The sequence below is a fragment of the Hippocampus guttulatus genome, chromosome 12 (assembly GCF_054856545.1).
Source record: "Hippocampus guttulatus isolate MCC_2025c chromosome 12, RoL_Hgut_1.0, whole genome shotgun sequence".
NCBI classification, from domain to species: Eukaryota; Metazoa; Chordata; class Actinopteri; order Syngnathiformes; family Syngnathidae; genus Hippocampus; species Hippocampus guttulatus.
Window position 1 is genome coordinate 15,596,931 of NC_141272.1, and position 18,559 is coordinate 15,615,489.

Genomic DNA, 18,559 nt, shown 5'->3' on the forward strand with positions numbered 1-18,559 from the left:
CTGTGGCTCTGACAAAAATCAAGAGGTTCCTTGATTCCAGCATCCAAAATCGCACTGTTATTGTATTTTGACACAAGTGAAAGGTAGTTTGACAATATGAATTCGTATTATTGTTTTCTGTTAAATCTGAGGTTAGTTTGTTCTTAGCAGGGTCTTCTTAACTCAATGAGAAAGATATGGGGATTTTTCTACCAAAGACTGAAGGTTTCGGTCACAAATTTACGATTGATTTACATTCACTTCAGTACAAGTCACTATAGGCGGATTTTTTACATAAGAGTGACCTAAAAATCCTTAGTCAATTCTGACAAAGTCACTTTATTTTTGTTTCAAATCTCTATCCAATGATATACTGTTTTTTTATATACACCGACATTGATTTGAAATGTTCTGTCACTTCCCTACTGAATGCATCCTGATGCTTGCAGCAACGTGTGACATATGTTCTTCTGTCATCCCTGAATGAACCTTTTCAAGAAAATGTTCCGTTTTTATGTCACTATTTCAACAGGTTGTCGCTAAAAAAACAAACTTCTGAGCTAAAGGCACGCTGTAAAAATGTTGCTTAGTGCAATTTTGCTACTTTGGCGCTTTAAAGTTTAAATTGTTGACAACCACGTTGGACCTTACTGTATAACACACAACAAATAGAATTACACACACCGTATATTTAAATAAGATACATTGTTTTATTTACCTACATTGCCATCTCGCTAGCATTGGCTAGCAAGAATTTGTATTAGACATCATGGGATGTATTTATTTTCTTACAAACAACCCACACGTTGTATGACCACAGACAGATAGGTAATATAACAATACTCACGGGTTTAGATATTTTCAAATGTAGGAAAAACTAGTTAGATAAATAAAATTCACCACTTAATTCTTCTTTTTTAAGTATATCTTCATGTTGGCACTACACTGCCCCTAGGAGGCTAAAGCGAGGATGGCAGGATTTTGAGAACGACATAATCGATCAAAATCATCCAGCCGGAGCCACACCTGAAATAAAATATGATTTTCTTGATACAGTATATCATACAAATGCATCATTGTACTAATTAAGGCCTCCAGACAATATTCCGACATAGTTAAATACTGTATTTAACTATCTCATGGAAGAATTTATAAAGACATAACCTTGTGACCACTGGAGTTCTTCAGGTTTTGGTCTCACTAATCTCATTCCATCTCTTTCATTGTGTTCCAAAATGAACAAAGCACCCATCGACATCCACACAGACACACAATCACAAACATGGCCTAGAAGTGAACTGAAGCAGAGGAGGCGCAAAGTGGCTAATGAATATTTTATTAGAAAAATTGCTCTTTATGCGGCGAATAGAGTAAAAAAAGATCAGACGCTTTTGGAGTAGCGCCGCCTGAGCGACTCTCTGTGGAAGCTGAAGATCTTTTCGGACGCCGCCTGACTGACAGCGATGCACTGCTGCATCTGTACACAAAAATGCACGTTTACCCAAACATACGTAGATAAATACATATGTTTATTATGTTGGTCTCCATATGTGTGTGTGTGTATATGTGTGTGTCTACACACATACACACAACATTTATTGCAAATGGTTTTGCGGACCCCCAGGATATACAGTAGCTCACAGACCCCTGAGTGTCTTTGCTTTAAGAACCACTAGTTCATTTCACCAACCTCTTGTACTGAAAACGATCCTTTGGTTGAGGTCATCATCACTTGGTGCTCTTTGCTGTCGATGGCGAAGGTCATCAGAGCTCGACTCTCCTGTTAAGGGTGAAAGCAGACGAGCACATTCAGCATTCAAATAGCATTGATAGTGCAGTCGTCTTTTGCCATATCGTGCTTCACATGTTGCGGAGTCACCATATCGTGGATTTCTTTATCATACTTTCATAGTGGATTATTTGCTATATCGGGGGATTATTTTTCCACACAGACTGTTACTGAATGCCCGAAGCTTAAGTGGGTGTCCCTGGTTTTTGAATCTGCCCCACATAAGGAAATCACACTCACCGCTTCCTGAGCAGCGGTCGGGTCGGTGATGATACTTCCATCCGTGTGGATGGCGCAGGTGACGCCGCAGAACAGGCAACTCATCGGCAAGCCGGCGTCCATCATAGCCATGCAGCCGGCGTTGAGGAAGCAGGACAATAGCTGGACAGTGGGTCAGGAAGAAACACACGTGCATGCATGCCAAGCTGGCCCAATGCATTAAATAAAGATGTATTGTATTGCATAACCTACTAAACATCTGCTTTGGGCTCCATGACCACAAGGGGCCCCAGGAGAAGTTTTCAGTCAACAGCACAGCCTGGAGTATGACTTTTTTTTTTTTAATGAATGACACTGAAAGGGTTCAGACTAGATTAAATATATATTTGGAAAAAAAAATACTTTGGTAAAGATGTGCAAAGCTAACAACAGAACAGTTCCAGAGCTCCAATGACTTTGTAGTATAGCAGGTATATGAATGATCAATGATCAATATCAATGGAAGTTAAAAACAAATTTTGCTTTAGATCCATGGAAGCGATGGGCTGTACAGAGGAAAAACTGCAGAGGTCTTGCTGTGTGAGAAAAGGATACAGAGCCATCGTTATGGAGCTCCTGTAAAACCAGCGTGAGGGATGATCGAGGGTGAAGGGACAGCAGTAGGGATGCCTCGCAGGTTTCTCGCACACACTGCTCCTGAGCTCGCTCCTTCACACCTCCAAGGGAAAAAAATGCTTGTGAAACAATGAGATACACTATTAGCACTCCCAATCAAAATATGTGCTTGTATAAGTTGGTTCCTTGATTTTATTGTTTTGTTTTGTTTTTGTAACTCCCAGTCTTCCACTAACATGAAACACACAGCCGTACGAACTTTCAGGTCTCCCAACGGACATGTCATATCCACCTATTTTGCGTATGTTAATTAATTAAGTTAAAAGGGTGAAACCTTGTCATATGTGTGCTTGTGTTACCAGTAGTTGAATGTGTCATATCGTCACTGTCCTGTGAATAACACATAGGTCCCATTTTTGTCATTTTATAAATATTACTTTTTTTTTAAATGATAAAAATGGACCTACATTTTTTTCACAGGAGAGCAACTGTGACGTTTATGTTGCAATGCTTTTTTTTTTAAACAAACCGTGACACTGAGGGTGGAAAAAAAAATTCTGCTGCGCCAACATTTTCAAGCAGTGTAACAAGGCCCACAAATTTATTTTAACAAGTGTTGAACACCACTACCACCACCTGGTGGTGATGTCTCGTAAAAAAAAAGCTCCCAACAATTGGACGGTCAATAATGACTTATACAATATCTTAGCTCAGGACTTACTTGGAAGTCCAACTTTGGGTTGTATGATCACCTCCAACGTTGAGCGGTCATAAATTTCCTTACTGACTTTAACTTCAGCTGGTCCGTACACTGCAGCCAGCACACTGGTGTTACCTTGGAACAAACGATATTGCAAATGAACTACAAAATATCATCTGTGATCCAGATTTTGTTCAATGGTAGTTATGAATATACACTCACCTGCGATCATCACATTACATTTAATTTAGAACATTGTTTAATTAAATACTGTCTGAAAGTGTCACTCAGAAATGAACACTTGGTGTTAATTACGTGATCCAATATAGTAACATACTACGGGGGCCAAATGGAAACGGCTCAGACATTGATTTATAAAAGCTCCTACGGGGAATAATTAAGCATAAAAACGCGTGTTGGTTTACAGACCTACACGTCATACAGTGTTTGCCAAATGATACAATGAACTAGACTAGCCAGCAGGTCTAAACACTACTCACACTGAAAACTAGGGACATGCTAAGTCGCTAAAGCTGAGTCATAATTCTGTGTTGTTACCTTGTATGAAAGACGCCGAACCGTCTGAACGAGACAGTAAATTTTGCTCGCAGCCAAACTCTCGGATGGAAACTGTGGACGGACTACACTCCATCATGCCGTCAAATGTGTGTGTTGGTCGCGAGAAAATTGCGTCACTCGTGTTCATCGTTTGTGGAGGCGCTCATTGGTGACATCACAGCCTAGTCTGCCACTGCGCGCTGTTCAGGTTCCTTCAGCGAAAAGAAAGCCCGGCACAAAAACGCAGAAATAACATCAGCTATAACTGTAGATATTTGAGTATATTGTATTATATATTGATATTTTATACACTTTTAAACACTAATATGAAAAGCCACATTCACACAGTCACTGAGTTGGAACCCCACGCTGCTCGCACACAAATTAGTACACTGCACTCAACACCATCAGCGAACATACAGCCTTACAGAGAAACGTTAAATGTCTGCGAAAATGATTTGTGGCGAATGTGTTCTAATCAAACATTAGGTTTAAAAACCAAATAAGTCTTATTTTGAAGCCTCATTTGACTTCCGTTGTGGTGCTTGTCTCGAAGTTGTGTATGTAATTTTTTCCGGGTACGTGCGATTGGACATTGGAAAGTGGTATTCCTGTGTCGTGATCTGATTACTAAAACTAACTTCCTAAGACATACATTGGCCGCTGAAAGTTTGGGTCATTCAAACATAGTGTGAGGACGGTCTTAATGGCAGCTGTTAGCACCTTTAGCAATATGAACAAAATGTATAGAGCATGTTTCCACGCTAGTCGTCAAGCGGCTGCCCTAAAGGCGTCGAGGCTACTTAACAACAGAACTTTCAGAATCAACGTGAGTACATAAATATATTATATATATACCATATTTGTATTCTGTAGCGTCGTTTAGCTTTGCAACCTCGAAGGTCGTGTTAGCGTAAATGCCCCCCAAAATGTTGTTTCTGGATCGAGCGTGGCAACCCGGAAGGGCGATTTGTCCCATTAACACGCAAAGCTATGTGGGATGTTCTCCTTCATAGTGTGACCGAGTGTGTGATTTGCAAAGGAAAACAATGTGGTGATTTCAATTTAATGTTAATTCAGCCACGGTGCGAAGCTAACGTCTTCAAGTCTCGCGATACTTTGGCAAATAATCTGGCCAAGCGACAGTCGAAGACATAAAATGTTTAAATCACAAATAAGGCTTTGTGGATTCTCGCAGCGAAACATACGGGTTTTACAATTTAAAAAAAAATCTTTGATTTCACAGAAATGCGTGCAACCCATGTCAGTTGGGGTGCTCGGAGCGATTTAGATAGGTGAGTAAGTGGTGAGCGAGTCGGTTCGTGTTACAAAGTTGAGTGTGATTGGTCGAGCAGTGGGAGCGTCCGAAAGTGTCGTCACAGCAACGAATATGGTTAGATAGATAGATAGATAGATCGATCGATCACAGCAACAAATGGTGTTATCATAAATATTCAATAAATATTTAATGAATCAATAAAAATGGATATCATCTTTGTGTTAAATCTGGTGCAAGCATCTGTTCATGTCTTGCTATTGATTAATAGATATACACATTGGCCATCCAACTTAAAAAAAGAAAACCCTCATTGTGTATGATATACTGGTATATTTTACGATATGTTTTTTTTTTTCGTATCTTCAATATATGTGGTTTAATGCACAATTTAACTGGCTGATGGATGAATAATGCCATAAATTGATATTTTCCAGTCCACACACAGACAACAGCCGTTCGACTCAACGCTGGAAAAGCCTCAGTTTCCCGGCGCCTCCGCGGAGTTTGTGGACCAACTGGAGTTTATCGAGCCCAATGTAATCGCAGGCATCCCGGTGTACCGGGTCATGGACCGCCAGGGCAACATCATCAACCCCTCCCAAGACCCTCAGGTGGGACACGCCTTTTAGCCCAGGCAAAGCTAAATTCTTTTGAGGGGGCCCTCTGTTTATGAAAATAATATTAAATATTGATAATTCATTGTTATGTTTGTGAGAAATGCAGATTTGAAAGAAGTTTTGTGATAGGTGAAATGGCAACACTCCTTGTGACTGGCTCCAAGTCAGCCCCAAGAAGATTCTGAGGCTCCAAAATTCCATTGCCTGGTAGACAAAATGTCTCAATTTTAGTTTCTGGCATGTTTCATCAGCTCTCTAAAGAGACGGTTCTGAACTTCTACCACAAAATGACGCTGCTGAACACGATGGACCGCATTCTCTATGAATCCCAGAGACAGGTGCTTCCTGCCTGCCGCTCACTTCCTGTTTTTAAGTGTGGAATAAGTATGAATATGAATGATTTTAATGTTTTCAATCACAGGGAAGGATTTCTTTCTACATGACCAACTATGGCGAGGAGGGCACGCACATTGGTAGTGCCGCCGCTCTCGAGCCAAACGACCTGGTCTTTGGACAATACCGAGAAGCTGGTTGGTATTTCTTTAAAAAAAACAAAAAAAAAACAGACCCCCAAAATATAGAAGCCTTTTAATTAAAATAGTTGTGTACGTGAGGACTTATCTACAAAAACATGCAAACTCCACACAGGAAGGCACTTTGAGGTAGAGCATGAAAAATGTTTCTTTTTCTACTTTAAAACCCCAAGCATTGTTTCTAAATCTAACCCAGACTTTAAACTCTAAGCCTGGCTTGATATCTTACTTTGGAACACTAGCCGTAGCTTGATATCCGATTTTATAACCTTAACCCTGTCTTGAAATCACAATTCAAAACCCTAACCCGGGTTTGAATCACGAATGTGAAACCTCAATTTGAAACCTAAAACCCTTACTTAAAATCCGATTTTTGAAGACCTTGCTTGAAACCCTCAGCGGGGCTTGAAACCACGCTTTTGAAACCCATCCATTGAGGCATCCATTTTTTGATCGGACGTATCCCAGCTGTCTTTGGGCATTAGGCGGGGTAGACCCTGAACTGGTTGGCAGCCAATCGCAGGGCACACCTAGACAAACAACCATCCACACTCATAATCACACCAAGGAACCATTTAGAGTGTTCAATTAACCTGCGGTGCATGTATTTGGAATGTGGGAGGAAACTGGAGTACCCAGAGAAAACCCACACGGGCACGGGCAGAACATGCAAACTCCACACAGGAAGGCACTGTGAGGTAGACGTGCTAATCAGTTGTCCACCGTGCCGCCACTTTTGAAACCTTAATTTTAAATCATAACCCTGAATGGAACCCTATTAACACCTGAATTTTAAAAAAAACTCATTTTATTCTGTAACCCTTATTTGAATTTAACTGTAACCCAGATTTGAATCCTGAACTTGGAAGCAAAGTAAATTATCATACATGGTCATCTTGTGATGAGATCTTTTCATTGCTTTCGTGACCATTGAGCTGTTGTGTGCCCCCCGTCCCCCATCCCCCTGCAGGCGTGCTGATGTATCGCGGCTTCTCCCTGGATTCATTCATGGCTCAGTGCTACGCCAACGCGGACGACCTGGGCAAAGGCCGCCAGATGCCTGTGCACTACGGCTCACGGGATCTAAACTTTGTCACCATCTCCTCACCGCTGGCCACGCAGATCCCGCAAGGTGAGTTTGCCGTCCCGCAACGCGCGGGTCGAGTTTTGACTTAAGTCCCCCTCCGCGGCACACGGCAGGTGACGTCCTATTTCCTGTCATTCAGCGGTCGGAGCCGCATACGCCATTAAGCGTGAAAACATCAACCGAGCTGTGATTTGCTATTTCGGCGAGGGGGCGGCCAGCGAGGGAGACGCCCACGCCGGCTTCAACTTCTCAGCCACACTCGAGTGCCCGCTCATCTTCTTTTGCCGCAACAACGGCTACGCCATCTCCACACCCACCAACGAGCAGTATCGTGGCGACGGCATTGGTAACAAAACTCTTGCTTCTGGGGATTCTTTTTGTCTGTTTTTCCATGTTCCACCCTTCTTAAAATGTGAAATAGATGGACAGATAGCTAGATGGATGGGTGGAGAGATATAGTAGGTGGTGATAGATATGTACCATGTAGCATATTTTTCTGACTACAGTATAAATACTACTTTTTTTGTCACAGTTTGGCTGGTCCGATGACCTTGTAAATATTAAGATGAGAGCTTGGACAAGCACCCCAAGTCCCCTTTACTTGAATTGGGTTGACAGCAGCGAACAAGTTCTGGTTGGCTTAGAAACTTCCGCATCTAACTCTGGAAAAAGTTTTTCTTTTTAGTTTAAGATTAAGATTAAGATATCCTTTATTTGTCCCACACTGGGGGAATTTACAGTCTACAGCAGCAATTTTGGGGGGTAGAAAGAAGAAAAACAAGAAAATGGTAAATGACTTACCTTAACGACAAACCCCAAATCCAATGAAGTCGGGACGTTGTGTAAAATGTAAATAGAAAACGGAATAAATACTATTCGCCAGATGGAAGAAGTTGCCACGGCAACTCACATGTGACATATCGCTAGTTTAACCTGCGGCTTCCACCACAACAATGATTTACTATTTACAGCACCAAAAGGTGCAATAACCCACCAAGATTCTACCTTTGGCTCCAATGTGATGTGGAATTCTACTTAAGGTAGGCCATTTTAAACTAAAAAGCAAACATTTTCCATCGATCCAGCCATTCAGTGCCGTCAACACGATTTGGGAACAGGGATTTTGGGTGCCAGTGTTGGTCTCAGTTTTAATAAAATAATTTTCGGCCAAAAATGCAATTTATACTCCAGGGGCAAAATACGGTAGATGGAACTATAGACAGGCAGACAGATATACAGTAAGTAGAAAAATGGATGAATGTACGGATAAACAGATCGATAGTTGGATCAATGTTAGCTGGATATATTAATGGATAGATAGGAAGATCTTATTGATGAATGGAAAGATAGGTGAATAGATTGACGCATAGATGGGTGGGTGATACATGGATAAATTGATTAATCCACAAGAGAAATTTTGAGTCAGTCTGTCCTTGGGGCAAGACAGTGAGATCAGCCTGCCACCAAATGCTGATATTAACACTGCTACAATTGTTACTACTACTTCTAACAATAATCATAATACTAATAACCTAAATACTGGTCAACAGCTGCTCGCGGTCCGGGCTATGGCATGCTGTCCATCCGCGTGGACGGAAACGATGTGTTCGCCGTGTACAACGCCACCAAGGAGGCTCGGCGCAGAGCCGTCGCCGAGAACCAGCCCTTCCTTATTGAGGCCATGACATACAGGTGGGTATAAGCAAAGCGTCGCAGGTCGCCACGTCTCACGCTGCACGATTCCACAAAACACTTAGGTCACATTAAATTCCAACCAGAGCATTTGTTTTCACAAATTGTTGGTCTTTTTTTATTTATTTTTTATTTTTTCCTCCCGCCTGATTCTTGTCTATCTTTTCAAGCAAATATTTTTGTTCAATAATTAGCATTTTTTTCTAATATGTTGATTTTATTTTGGTATATTTGTGTAATATTTTTCCATTCCTCTATTTGCATTTTCAATCAATTTTTCTATGTATGTGTTTCTGGCAAATAGTCGTGTTTTTTTCTAATCATGTCAACACTTTACAAGACAAACATAATGATGTCCAAACAGTCGCCCTCCCCACAAAAAAGTCTGATTTTTGCGAATATTCTTTGTTGAAATTACAAAAATACTAACTGACAACATATTGTTAAACAGTCAAATGTTCTATCTGTAATATCTTTATTGTTCTCCAGCATTAAGTACCTCCAGCCGTACCCCTGGTACCTCCGCCATTGAGAATGAATGGGGAATTTTCTTAAGGGAAAATATATATATATATATCCTGTATATATATATACAGTATATATTTTATTTGTTACTTACATTTCCCTTTAACTCACAGGTCGATAAAACCGTCATTTGAATTTCATTCTTCAAATAACAGAATCAGCCCCCCCTAAATATCCAAATCAGCCGGACCCTCGTTAATAACATTGCGTTTGGGCTGATTTTCATTCAGAATCGGCCACCACAGCACCAGTGACGACAGCTCGGCGTACCGTTCAGTGGACGAGGTCAATTACTGGGACAAGCAAGACCACCCCATCTCGCGCCTACGCCACTACATGGCGTCGCGGGGCTGGTGGAGCGAGGACGACGAGCGCGCCTGGCGCAAGCAGTCACGCCAGACCGTTATGGAGGTGTTCGAACGGGCCGAGAAGCGTCTGAAACCCAACCCGAACCTGCTCTTCACTGACGTCTACGAGGAAATGACGCCCGCCCTCACCAAGCAGCGCGAGTCGCTCTTCCGCCATGTGCAGCAATACAAGGAGCACTACCCCCTCGACCTTTACGACAAAGACTCTCTCTGAATATTTATTTTCCATGGGTTTTCAAACAGGGGTCCGCAAAATAATTGGTAATAAATTGTCATGTGATCCCCCTCCCCCAAAAAAGTGCAAATTGCTAGCCTAATAGCATAATTGTCCATGTCAATTTTAAGTTACTGTCACAAATCAATAAAAATAACAATATGCTTGCTAAAATTGTTTTACTCGTTTCTTTGTAACTGGACACTTTAGTTTGTTGAATTTCCTTTTTCTCGTTTTCTTTAAACGGTCAAATATGACTTAGGCAACCATGCTATTAGGCTAAGGACAAGGGGCACATAAGCCAATTATTTCCCCCTATATTTCCTTTGGACCAATTCCAAGCTCTGATAACATTTTGCTGTATCATGACATAAATATGACTTCTTTTGGCGTATTACAAGAATATGTTTTTTTGGTATAATAAGTTGCTTAGAACGTATTGCCAGCCTATTTTGTGGTGGGAGGGGTTACAGAATAAAGGCATTTATCTCCAAAGACTAAACAGTGTACAGTAATGTCAAAAAAATTTCTTTGAAATAAATTTCTCTCCTCAAACTTTGAATGTAATATAAGATCTTGACCTTGAGAAAATTCATCTTTAATCTGATTACAGCTTTTTATCCCGAAAAATATATCTCACGTTCTTGTCAAGAAAAAAGTTCCCCAACAAGTACTCCTGTATTCTTGGAAAATAACACCTTTTATCAACAGTGTAATTGCTCTTTTAAAGATTGCAGTTTCTCTTCATGTAAAAATTCTTTGTTCTTATTCTTTTTGCTGTCTTTTTCCTCAAATAAGCAACTTCTTAATTCTTATGGCATTCAGAGGTAGTCATTAGTTGTCTCAAAGCACGATTGCCTAATTCATTTTTAACTTACTACTGTAAAAAAAAAAAAATCTTGATAATCCACAGAAGTTGAATTGAGGCTGCTGAACTCGTACTTTATTTTTCCCGAGGCGATATATCAATATAGGTCAACATGACTTAGGCAACTATGTTATTAGGCTAACAGAGCTCACGGGAGGGAGGGGAGTAAAAAATTGTTCCCTCTAAGATGTCCTTAGAGACGAAAAGTTTAAGAACCCCTGCTTTCTTATGATGCACAACAATGTTGTTTTGATGAAAAAGTGTGTTTTCATAGATGTTCTTCTGCTTGGTGCCTTACGGTTAACACACGTGTTTATCATTTTATCACTAATTGGAGTGAACGTCGCATGTCGACGGGAATACTTTTTGTGTGTAGATGCAAATACTTGTTGTCTCCTCTTCAGATTTGTTTGTTCTGCTTTGCAGTGGGTTGTGGAAAACTTGTTACACATTAATACATAGCAGACAGGTGTAGCTCCTTTCATGCCGTGTTTTGTGGAGGAATAAAAAGTTTAATTCTTCTATCCATACAACTCCACGGTTCCTTTTTTCTTTTAGCTATACCCTAAACCATGTGTCAAACTCAAGGCCCCGGGGATAGATCTGGCCCATCAGGTCATTTTCTGTGGCCCGCGAAAGAAAATCATGTGCGTCAACTTGCTAAAATTTGTACCAAAATTCAAATTGTCATGTGCAATAAATAACGTTGAGATTGAGCAATACATTTGTTGCCTGGTTTACACTCACTTGAAGAATAATTGAACAAACTATTATAATTGTTTATTGACTGTTTTCAAAACTAGTAATCTCTTAATTTGTTGTGTACAAGTAATAATTTTGCAGTTTCACTGTCATAATGGCCCTCCGAAGGAAGACGTAACTCCAAATTGGCCCGCGACCAAAATTAGTTTCTGCCCCAAACGTATTGAATTATGTTTTTAGCTAGGAGGTTACGTCCTGATTTGTAGAGGATGACATTTGTTGGCCATTCTGATGACAGCTTTTATTCACACATCTTCATCTTGTTGTTTCGACTAAACATTTCAAGCACCGTCTTTGTTAGCAAGAAGGCTACTTCCTAAACGTGCAGGCGTTTGTCGGCCATTTTTAATGGAGTCTTCCATTCACACAGAAGTTTCTAAATTGACTTTCTTGTTTGTGAACGATTACACTTGTCATAAATTTTGATAAGATCCCAACACTTTGTCTCCTTGTATCAACTTTCTCACAGTGTAGCCTACGAAAGTGTGCTCCAAAGCAGCCTTCGCTCATGACCCATCTCCATGGAAACGAAGATACAAAGGCCACCGGTGTGCGGTCAAGGCACGGCAGAAGTCACATCATGTGGCTATGAAATTCGGCCTCTGGAGGAAGCGGCTAACAAATTTTGATACAGCCTTTATTTTTTAGCTAGCAGGCTACTTCCTGTGTTAGAGGCGACGACCTTTGTCAATGATTTGAATTGGACTGTTCAACACAAACGACTCCCGACAATTCGTTTCCATGTTTCTCATTTTCTCAACTCTGTGTTCCATCTTTGTTCTTTAGCTGGCAGGCTACTGCCTGGCCTGTTGTCCACCATTTTGATTGGCCTTTCCCATTCACACCAAATCCCTCAATCCACAAATCTGGGATTGTTTTAGTTATACTTCCCAACATGCAAAGCAAGGAAGAAAAATACTGCAAATATATATATATATATATATACACAGTATATATTTCATGCCTTTCGAAACTGAACATAATTTAAGACTTTAAATAAATCCATTATATTATTACATTTTTTTAATTGTGTCACTGTGTTTAACAAGGTATGATCCTACATTTGTTCTGTTGGTGGAAATGTGATCTGAAGCCACTTTGTCAGTCTTCAACCACCCCGCATACAGATTTTCGCTCAACAAGTCAGTAGCGGACTGTGGATGCCCTGCCAGATCTTCTTTACCTGCCGGGGGGACCGACGGTGGACAAGAATCAACTTCTTGTAGGCGCACAGGTTCCCACGGTCTCTGTCTCGGATGTCGAAGGTGTAAAAGCCAGCGTGGGCCTCGGGCAAGACGCCCAGGGCACTGAAGCACATGCCAACGTAGACATCATCGATGGGGAAATAGGGAATGGCTCCGCAGGTGGAATAAAGCGGTCGCAGCAAGCCCCCGGAGATTACAAAGCCGCCACCACCCACGTAGGCCGGGTAGGGCCCCTCATAGAAGCTCATGGGAATGAAGTATTTGTTCTTGGGGTCCCGTTGGGGACTCGCCATCTTTATCACGTCTCCGGCGTACAATCGAGAGGCCTTGGAAGAGTCGAGAGAGCTGAGGTAGCTCAGCAGGGCCGGAGTGTTGACCATGACGTCGTCATCCCCGCTGAAGACAAAGGAGACCCTCGGACACTTTTCCAGGGTCCAACGGAGAAAAGCGTTCATCTTGAGGGTCAGGTTGAGGAGAGAATCGTGGAAGTCGGCCTGCAGGATGTCGCCGTAGTGCTCTGCTTCAAACCTGAGCCATTGACACCAATTTAGCACTTTAGTTGCTAGATCTAGCAACTTTTCAGACAAACTTAGCAACTTTTTTTCAGGGAAGCAACAAGTGTCGCTACTTTTTAAAATTTGCGGTTCAACTTTCTTTGGCACCAACATACCACCAAAGCAATACAGTCCTGTTGCTGCTTTCACCTGAGCACGAACCAATACAGTAATGGGTCCATTTTTCCACATGGACTCATTTGTGGGAACGAAGTGCAAATATGCCAGGTTTCGCTGTAGCATAATAGATGTTGGTAGTATAAGTATAGAAATTTTAAGCCATTGAGGCAAAAAAAAAAAAGAGGAGGAAAAATAATTTTTTAAATTAAATTACCGGTAGTAAACATAACTAGCCTCAATAATTGTCTATTGTCTTACAAATTAATGCTATCGAAACTCAGATAATGATGCCTTTTCTTATTTTAAGCTAAAATTGATCATAACAAGAAATACAATTGTAATAAATTTGAATCACTTGAGGGCTTGAATCAAGTGAAATGCTTGGCAGCAAAAAAAAAAAAAAGCATCTTCTCCCCTGACTTCAGATTTTAAATCTTGCTTAGATTTTTTCCCAATTATCATGATGCAACGGCAATGTAATTGAACAAGTTTTAGCACCAAATAGTGATTAACATCTCCTAAAATTTAATTGGCAACACTGACCTGACCAGCACACTGAGATCTGGGTCATCCGGTGAAGCGGTGCCCAGCAGGAACGCTGTCCTCACACGTAGTCCCCTGTTATAGAGGCGCTCCCGTCCCCAGGTGTCACGCACTGCCTGCGCGAAATAAATGAAGTGCCAATTAAGCATATTTTTGTCTTTTCAGTGATTATCAACGTGCCGTGCCACTAGCGGTCGACGCCCTCCTTCTACGGTTATGCGGGAAGAATCACTGCCCAAGTACTGTTCAAATGTATTTAACTTTTAAGCTCAATACAATAAAAACCGTATTGGCCCGAATATAAGACGGCCCTGACTATAAGACAATCCCCTCTTTTTCAAGACTCAAGTTTGAAAAAAAGACTTTTTGAACACCAAATAAATTTTTATACAGAAAATAATTACAGTACATCTGAAACAAATGATTATAACAATATATTTGAGAGAAAAAGCATGTTATTTTGCCTCATTCAAATCTTAATATCTGAACATTTAAATATGTAAACTAAAGTGCAATCATATTCGTAAATGAATGGCTTTTGGTTTTTGAAATGTAAATTACATCATAACTTCTCCTGAACTGCCGGTTAACCTGGTCGATCTTCAGCCCACTTTTCTCCAGATTGTCGCTACGTTTCTCCATTTTCTGTTATCTCTTCTATTATGTTCTTCTCTTTCTTATCGCAATTTTTTATTTTTCTTCTTCGTGCTACTGCTATTTTTATTTTTATTCTTCGTGACAGGGGTTCACTTTGGCTTGGGGAGTCAAGTTCAGCATTCACTTCAATGATATCTGGCGCCATCTAGCGTCGTGAATGGGTATAATGTCTAGACCCTGAATATAAGACGACCCCCACTTTTTCAGTCTTATTTCAATGGAAAAAACACCGTCTTATATTCGGGCCAATACAGTAAAGTGTGAATGATTCAATTCAGTTAAATGAAAACCGATTTCCCAATTCAAATCGTTTTTCCTTACACCCCTCGTAGGTACAACATTGATTCCAATTTTAAGGGCAATACATTTGAATTCAATATGAAGTCACCACACCTGCCGCCGTTCAAAGTGGGCCGGCATGGATTTGATGGCGAATAACAGGAATGTGGCGTTCTCCTTGCACTTGTTGGGCTGGTCCATGAGGAACGGAGGCGAGCGGCACTTCATCCCCCACAGGAAGTTTCGCAGCAGGAGTGGATAGGAGTCTACATCCTGCACGTTGGTCTCAATCAGCTCTTGATTGGTGTTCCGGCAGTCAGGCCAAGGCGGAACTCGACTCAATGGGTTCTCGCCCTGGTCTGCACGTTTCAGACTGGAGTGCAGAAGTCGATTCCAATATGCTCCATTTTCCGGGATCAAAGTCCGGAACGTGGAAGATATGTTGACACTTGGCAGGGTTGGGACTTTGGTTTGGACTGGGATTTGGACCGAGGTGTGAACCGAAGTTTGGATTGGAGTTTGGACCGAGGTGTGGACCGGGGTTTGGATCGGAGTTTGTACCGGGGTGTGGACTGGGGTTTGGACTGGAGTTTGGACCTCCATTTGGCGCACGCCAGCACTCTTCGGAGGCTCTTTCATGCTGGAGTTCACCTCCTTTCGAATGTTGGAGTAGAGGAAGACGAGGAGTAAAGTGGACAGGAGGAGCAATACTCGGAACCTCTGAGTGATTCTCATGAGGGCGTTAGAGGGGGATCATCTTCTAGGAGTGGAGGACCAACCTGTGTGAAAAATGAAAGTTTTGGGTCATTCTAGAATTGCAGGACAGTTTATCACGCCGTGTCGGATGTCAAAGAATAAAAATGGGCTCCTTCCAAAGCTTGGGACCAGCGACAGAAAAAGCTCTGTTCCCTCAGAGCCTCGACTTGGGTGCCATTAGCTGACCCAGTCCAGAGAGGTTAGGCACTGTGAGATGATTTCAAGATTGAAAGAAATAAATAGAAATTTTAAATGAATTCTAAACCAGCATGTGGAGGAAATCCAGAACCTCAGTTACGTGGTCCCTCTTATGTGTTCCAGTTAAGAGGCTAGCAGCAACATTTTGAGCCAGCTGGACCGACGTCAAAGGTCAGGGCTGGCTGACTCCAAAATTAAGTGCATTACAGTCATCCAGCGGAGATGTGACAAAAGCATGGATTACTGTTTCAAATTGCCGTTGTGCAATAAAGGGTGCCTTTGTCTGGTCACTTTTGCTTGAATTGTTAAAACATTTTATTTGGTCACAGACATATTTGAAATAGTAATAATGCTCTGAAGTTGAGTCTCAACATACTGATACTAGATGCCTTCTCGAGGAAGAGAACATGACATCAAGCTAATTGGTTGCGTGTGTATGTCTTTTGAGTTGGGAAAACTGGATTACAGTACAGATATGGCCATCGCATGCCCATCTTTGAAACGATGAAGTCATTTTTTTTCTCATAACATATCATCCATAGTCATCTTTTCATGAAATAAAATGCCCACAATATCCAGAAGCATGCCCATCACAGTCATAATACAAGCCAGATCACGTCTAAGCAAAAAAAGCAAGGTTTTGCTGAGCTTAATTCACAAGATAATGCCACTTTATTTGCTGTCGCTAGGTTTATTGTCTACGATCTCATGCATTGATTTGCATTTCCTCAGGAAGGGTCAATCAGAGTCAACACCATTTTATATACTGCAATTAGTAGCCCTTTCATTCAAATCATCTCTAAAGGTTTTAAGAAAAATAATTCAATAGCACCACAACGGCCTCTCAAGATACTAGCTCACTGAGGATCTCTGCCTGCTACACCTGACATCCAGTCCAGTCCTGATCGCGGGTTCCATCTCAGGGTTGGTTCATGTGTTGTTCATTTTTCTTTTTTTAATTACAGTGAATTATTTAGTGTGTTAAGTAATTAAGTTTGATAGGAATTTCTCTTTTTTTAATTACAGTGAATTATTTAGTGTGTTAAGTCATTAAGTTTGATGTCTAACGTTGCCAGTGGCCCAGGTCCAAATCTGCACAGAACATACTAAGCATCCAAGGAAAATGAACAGTATTTCCGACATTCTAGTTAGTTGTCAACATAAATAGGAGCGCTACTTTCTGGATCATCATGTGCAGGCTTACTGAGTGTTGCCATAACTAAAGTGAACCATCATTGTGTTTCCTTGGCTGGTTGTCTGTCGATTGCTATTTATTGTTTTATTTTTTTATATTTATGTCTTTTTATGCAGTTCAGTTTCGCTGCCCTTATTGTTAGCTGTGTGTGTTTTTAACGCACTGCATGTTTGCACTGTGTTTGAGAGGAAAGAAATTTCATCTGTGTTCTATGTTGGACAAAGAGCATATTTGACAGTAAAGCTGACTTGACTGAACGGTGGAACAAACGTTTCCCCAACAGATTGGCTCGACACAATTGATTATGGCCTAAAGCCTTTTTCAATCAATCTAAAATATTTCTTGTTTTGCACAATGATTTGCCTTACCTGCGAATGCTGTTTTGTAAACAATGCCGATTATATTGTTAAAGAACATTTTGGCAGCCTGCTGTTCCATAAATTATCGTGGTGGTCTTGGTTACTCTCTCCACGGGTGTGCATCGTGTGTTCAACACGGCGCAATTAACCAGGGACTTTGTACGGCGCTCCTTCGTACAAACAAGTACTGTACGCATTAAAGCAAAACGGATGCAACCACATCATCCTTACACATATTTAAGCAAAAGAGAGAGAGGGAAAAAAATAAACTTACTGAAAGGTGACTTGCACGAGGGTTTTTGGGGCTCGACGACTCCGAGGATCACGTGACCTTACCTGGAGTGTTTGTGCAAAATATCAACAGAGTGTAGGTTTGATGCTACCACCAGCGCAAAGGGACTACTTTACTCGGCGGAGAAGACGGTGCAAGAGGCCAAGTTCAGTTTGCGGCGTATTTTCGGTTTTTCATTTCTTTTCAGTTTATGGCCATAAAGCGGTTTTTAAAACACGTTTTCTTATGTTTTTACTCTACTCCTCAGGTAGCAGCAGGGGCATGCAGAGGACAATAACCTATGCATGAGAATGATGCTCCCAACATTTGTGTTTGTCTGTCCATGTGTGTGTGTGTGGCGGCACAGGTGTGTCTGTTATTTTTACAAATTACTCACCAATTTAAAACATAGAAAATGGTTTACTTTCTTTTAAGATTCCCTTTAAGGCATGAACAGCCAGCGATATCTCTAGAGATAGATAGGCGAATAATAAATTTATTTTATTATTATTGGTATGTGAACCTCCGAAGTCAAACCAAGTTTGAAAAATGCCACAAATAAAACCTCGAATCACACGCGATGTCGCATTACGTAAATCTTGTGAGACTTAAATCCA

General features: G+C 41.1%; 3 protein-coding genes across 3 annotated transcripts; 1 reads left to right on the forward strand and 2 right to left on the reverse strand.

Moving 5' to 3' along the window:
* Nucleotides 1–1,298: 1,298 nt before the first annotated feature.
* exosc5 (exosome component 5) lies at nt 1,299–4,062 on the reverse strand. The gene is made up of 6 exons (XM_086125985.1): nt 3,861–4,062; nt 3,324–3,437; nt 2,582–2,703; nt 2,009–2,149; nt 1,670–1,759; nt 1,299–1,456 (listed from the first exon to the last, which is right to left on the reverse strand). Exons 1-6 carry the CDS (start codon nt 4,006–4,008, stop codon nt 1,361–1,363), a joined length of 711 nt encoding a protein of 236 aa, XP_085982111.1. The 5' UTR covers nt 4,009–4,062; the 3' UTR covers nt 1,299–1,360.
* A 334-nt stretch (nt 4,063–4,396) lies between these two features.
* bckdha (branched chain keto acid dehydrogenase E1 subunit alpha) lies at nt 4,397–11,765 on the forward strand. Its single transcript, XM_086125983.1, has 8 exons — nt 4,397–4,689; nt 5,574–5,750; nt 6,008–6,094; nt 6,178–6,286; nt 7,260–7,421; nt 7,516–7,722; nt 8,927–9,068; nt 9,824–11,765. The coding sequence occupies exons 1-8, from the start codon at nt 4,567–4,569 to the stop codon at nt 10,173–10,175; spliced, it is 1,359 nt and encodes a 452-aa protein (XP_085982109.1). The 5' UTR covers nt 4,397–4,566; the 3' UTR covers nt 10,176–11,765.
* A 1,148-nt stretch (nt 11,766–12,913) lies between these two features.
* On the reverse strand, nt 12,914–15,967 carry b3gnt2l (UDP-GlcNAc:betaGal beta-1,3-N-acetylglucosaminyltransferase 2, like). Its single transcript, XM_086125611.1, has 3 exons — nt 15,278–15,967; nt 14,228–14,343; nt 12,914–13,538 (listed from the first exon to the last, which is right to left on the reverse strand). Exons 1-3 carry the CDS (start codon nt 15,896–15,898, stop codon nt 12,941–12,943), a joined length of 1,335 nt encoding a protein of 444 aa, XP_085981737.1. The 5' UTR covers nt 15,899–15,967; the 3' UTR covers nt 12,914–12,940.
* Between the last annotated feature and the right edge of the window lie 2,592 nt (nt 15,968–18,559).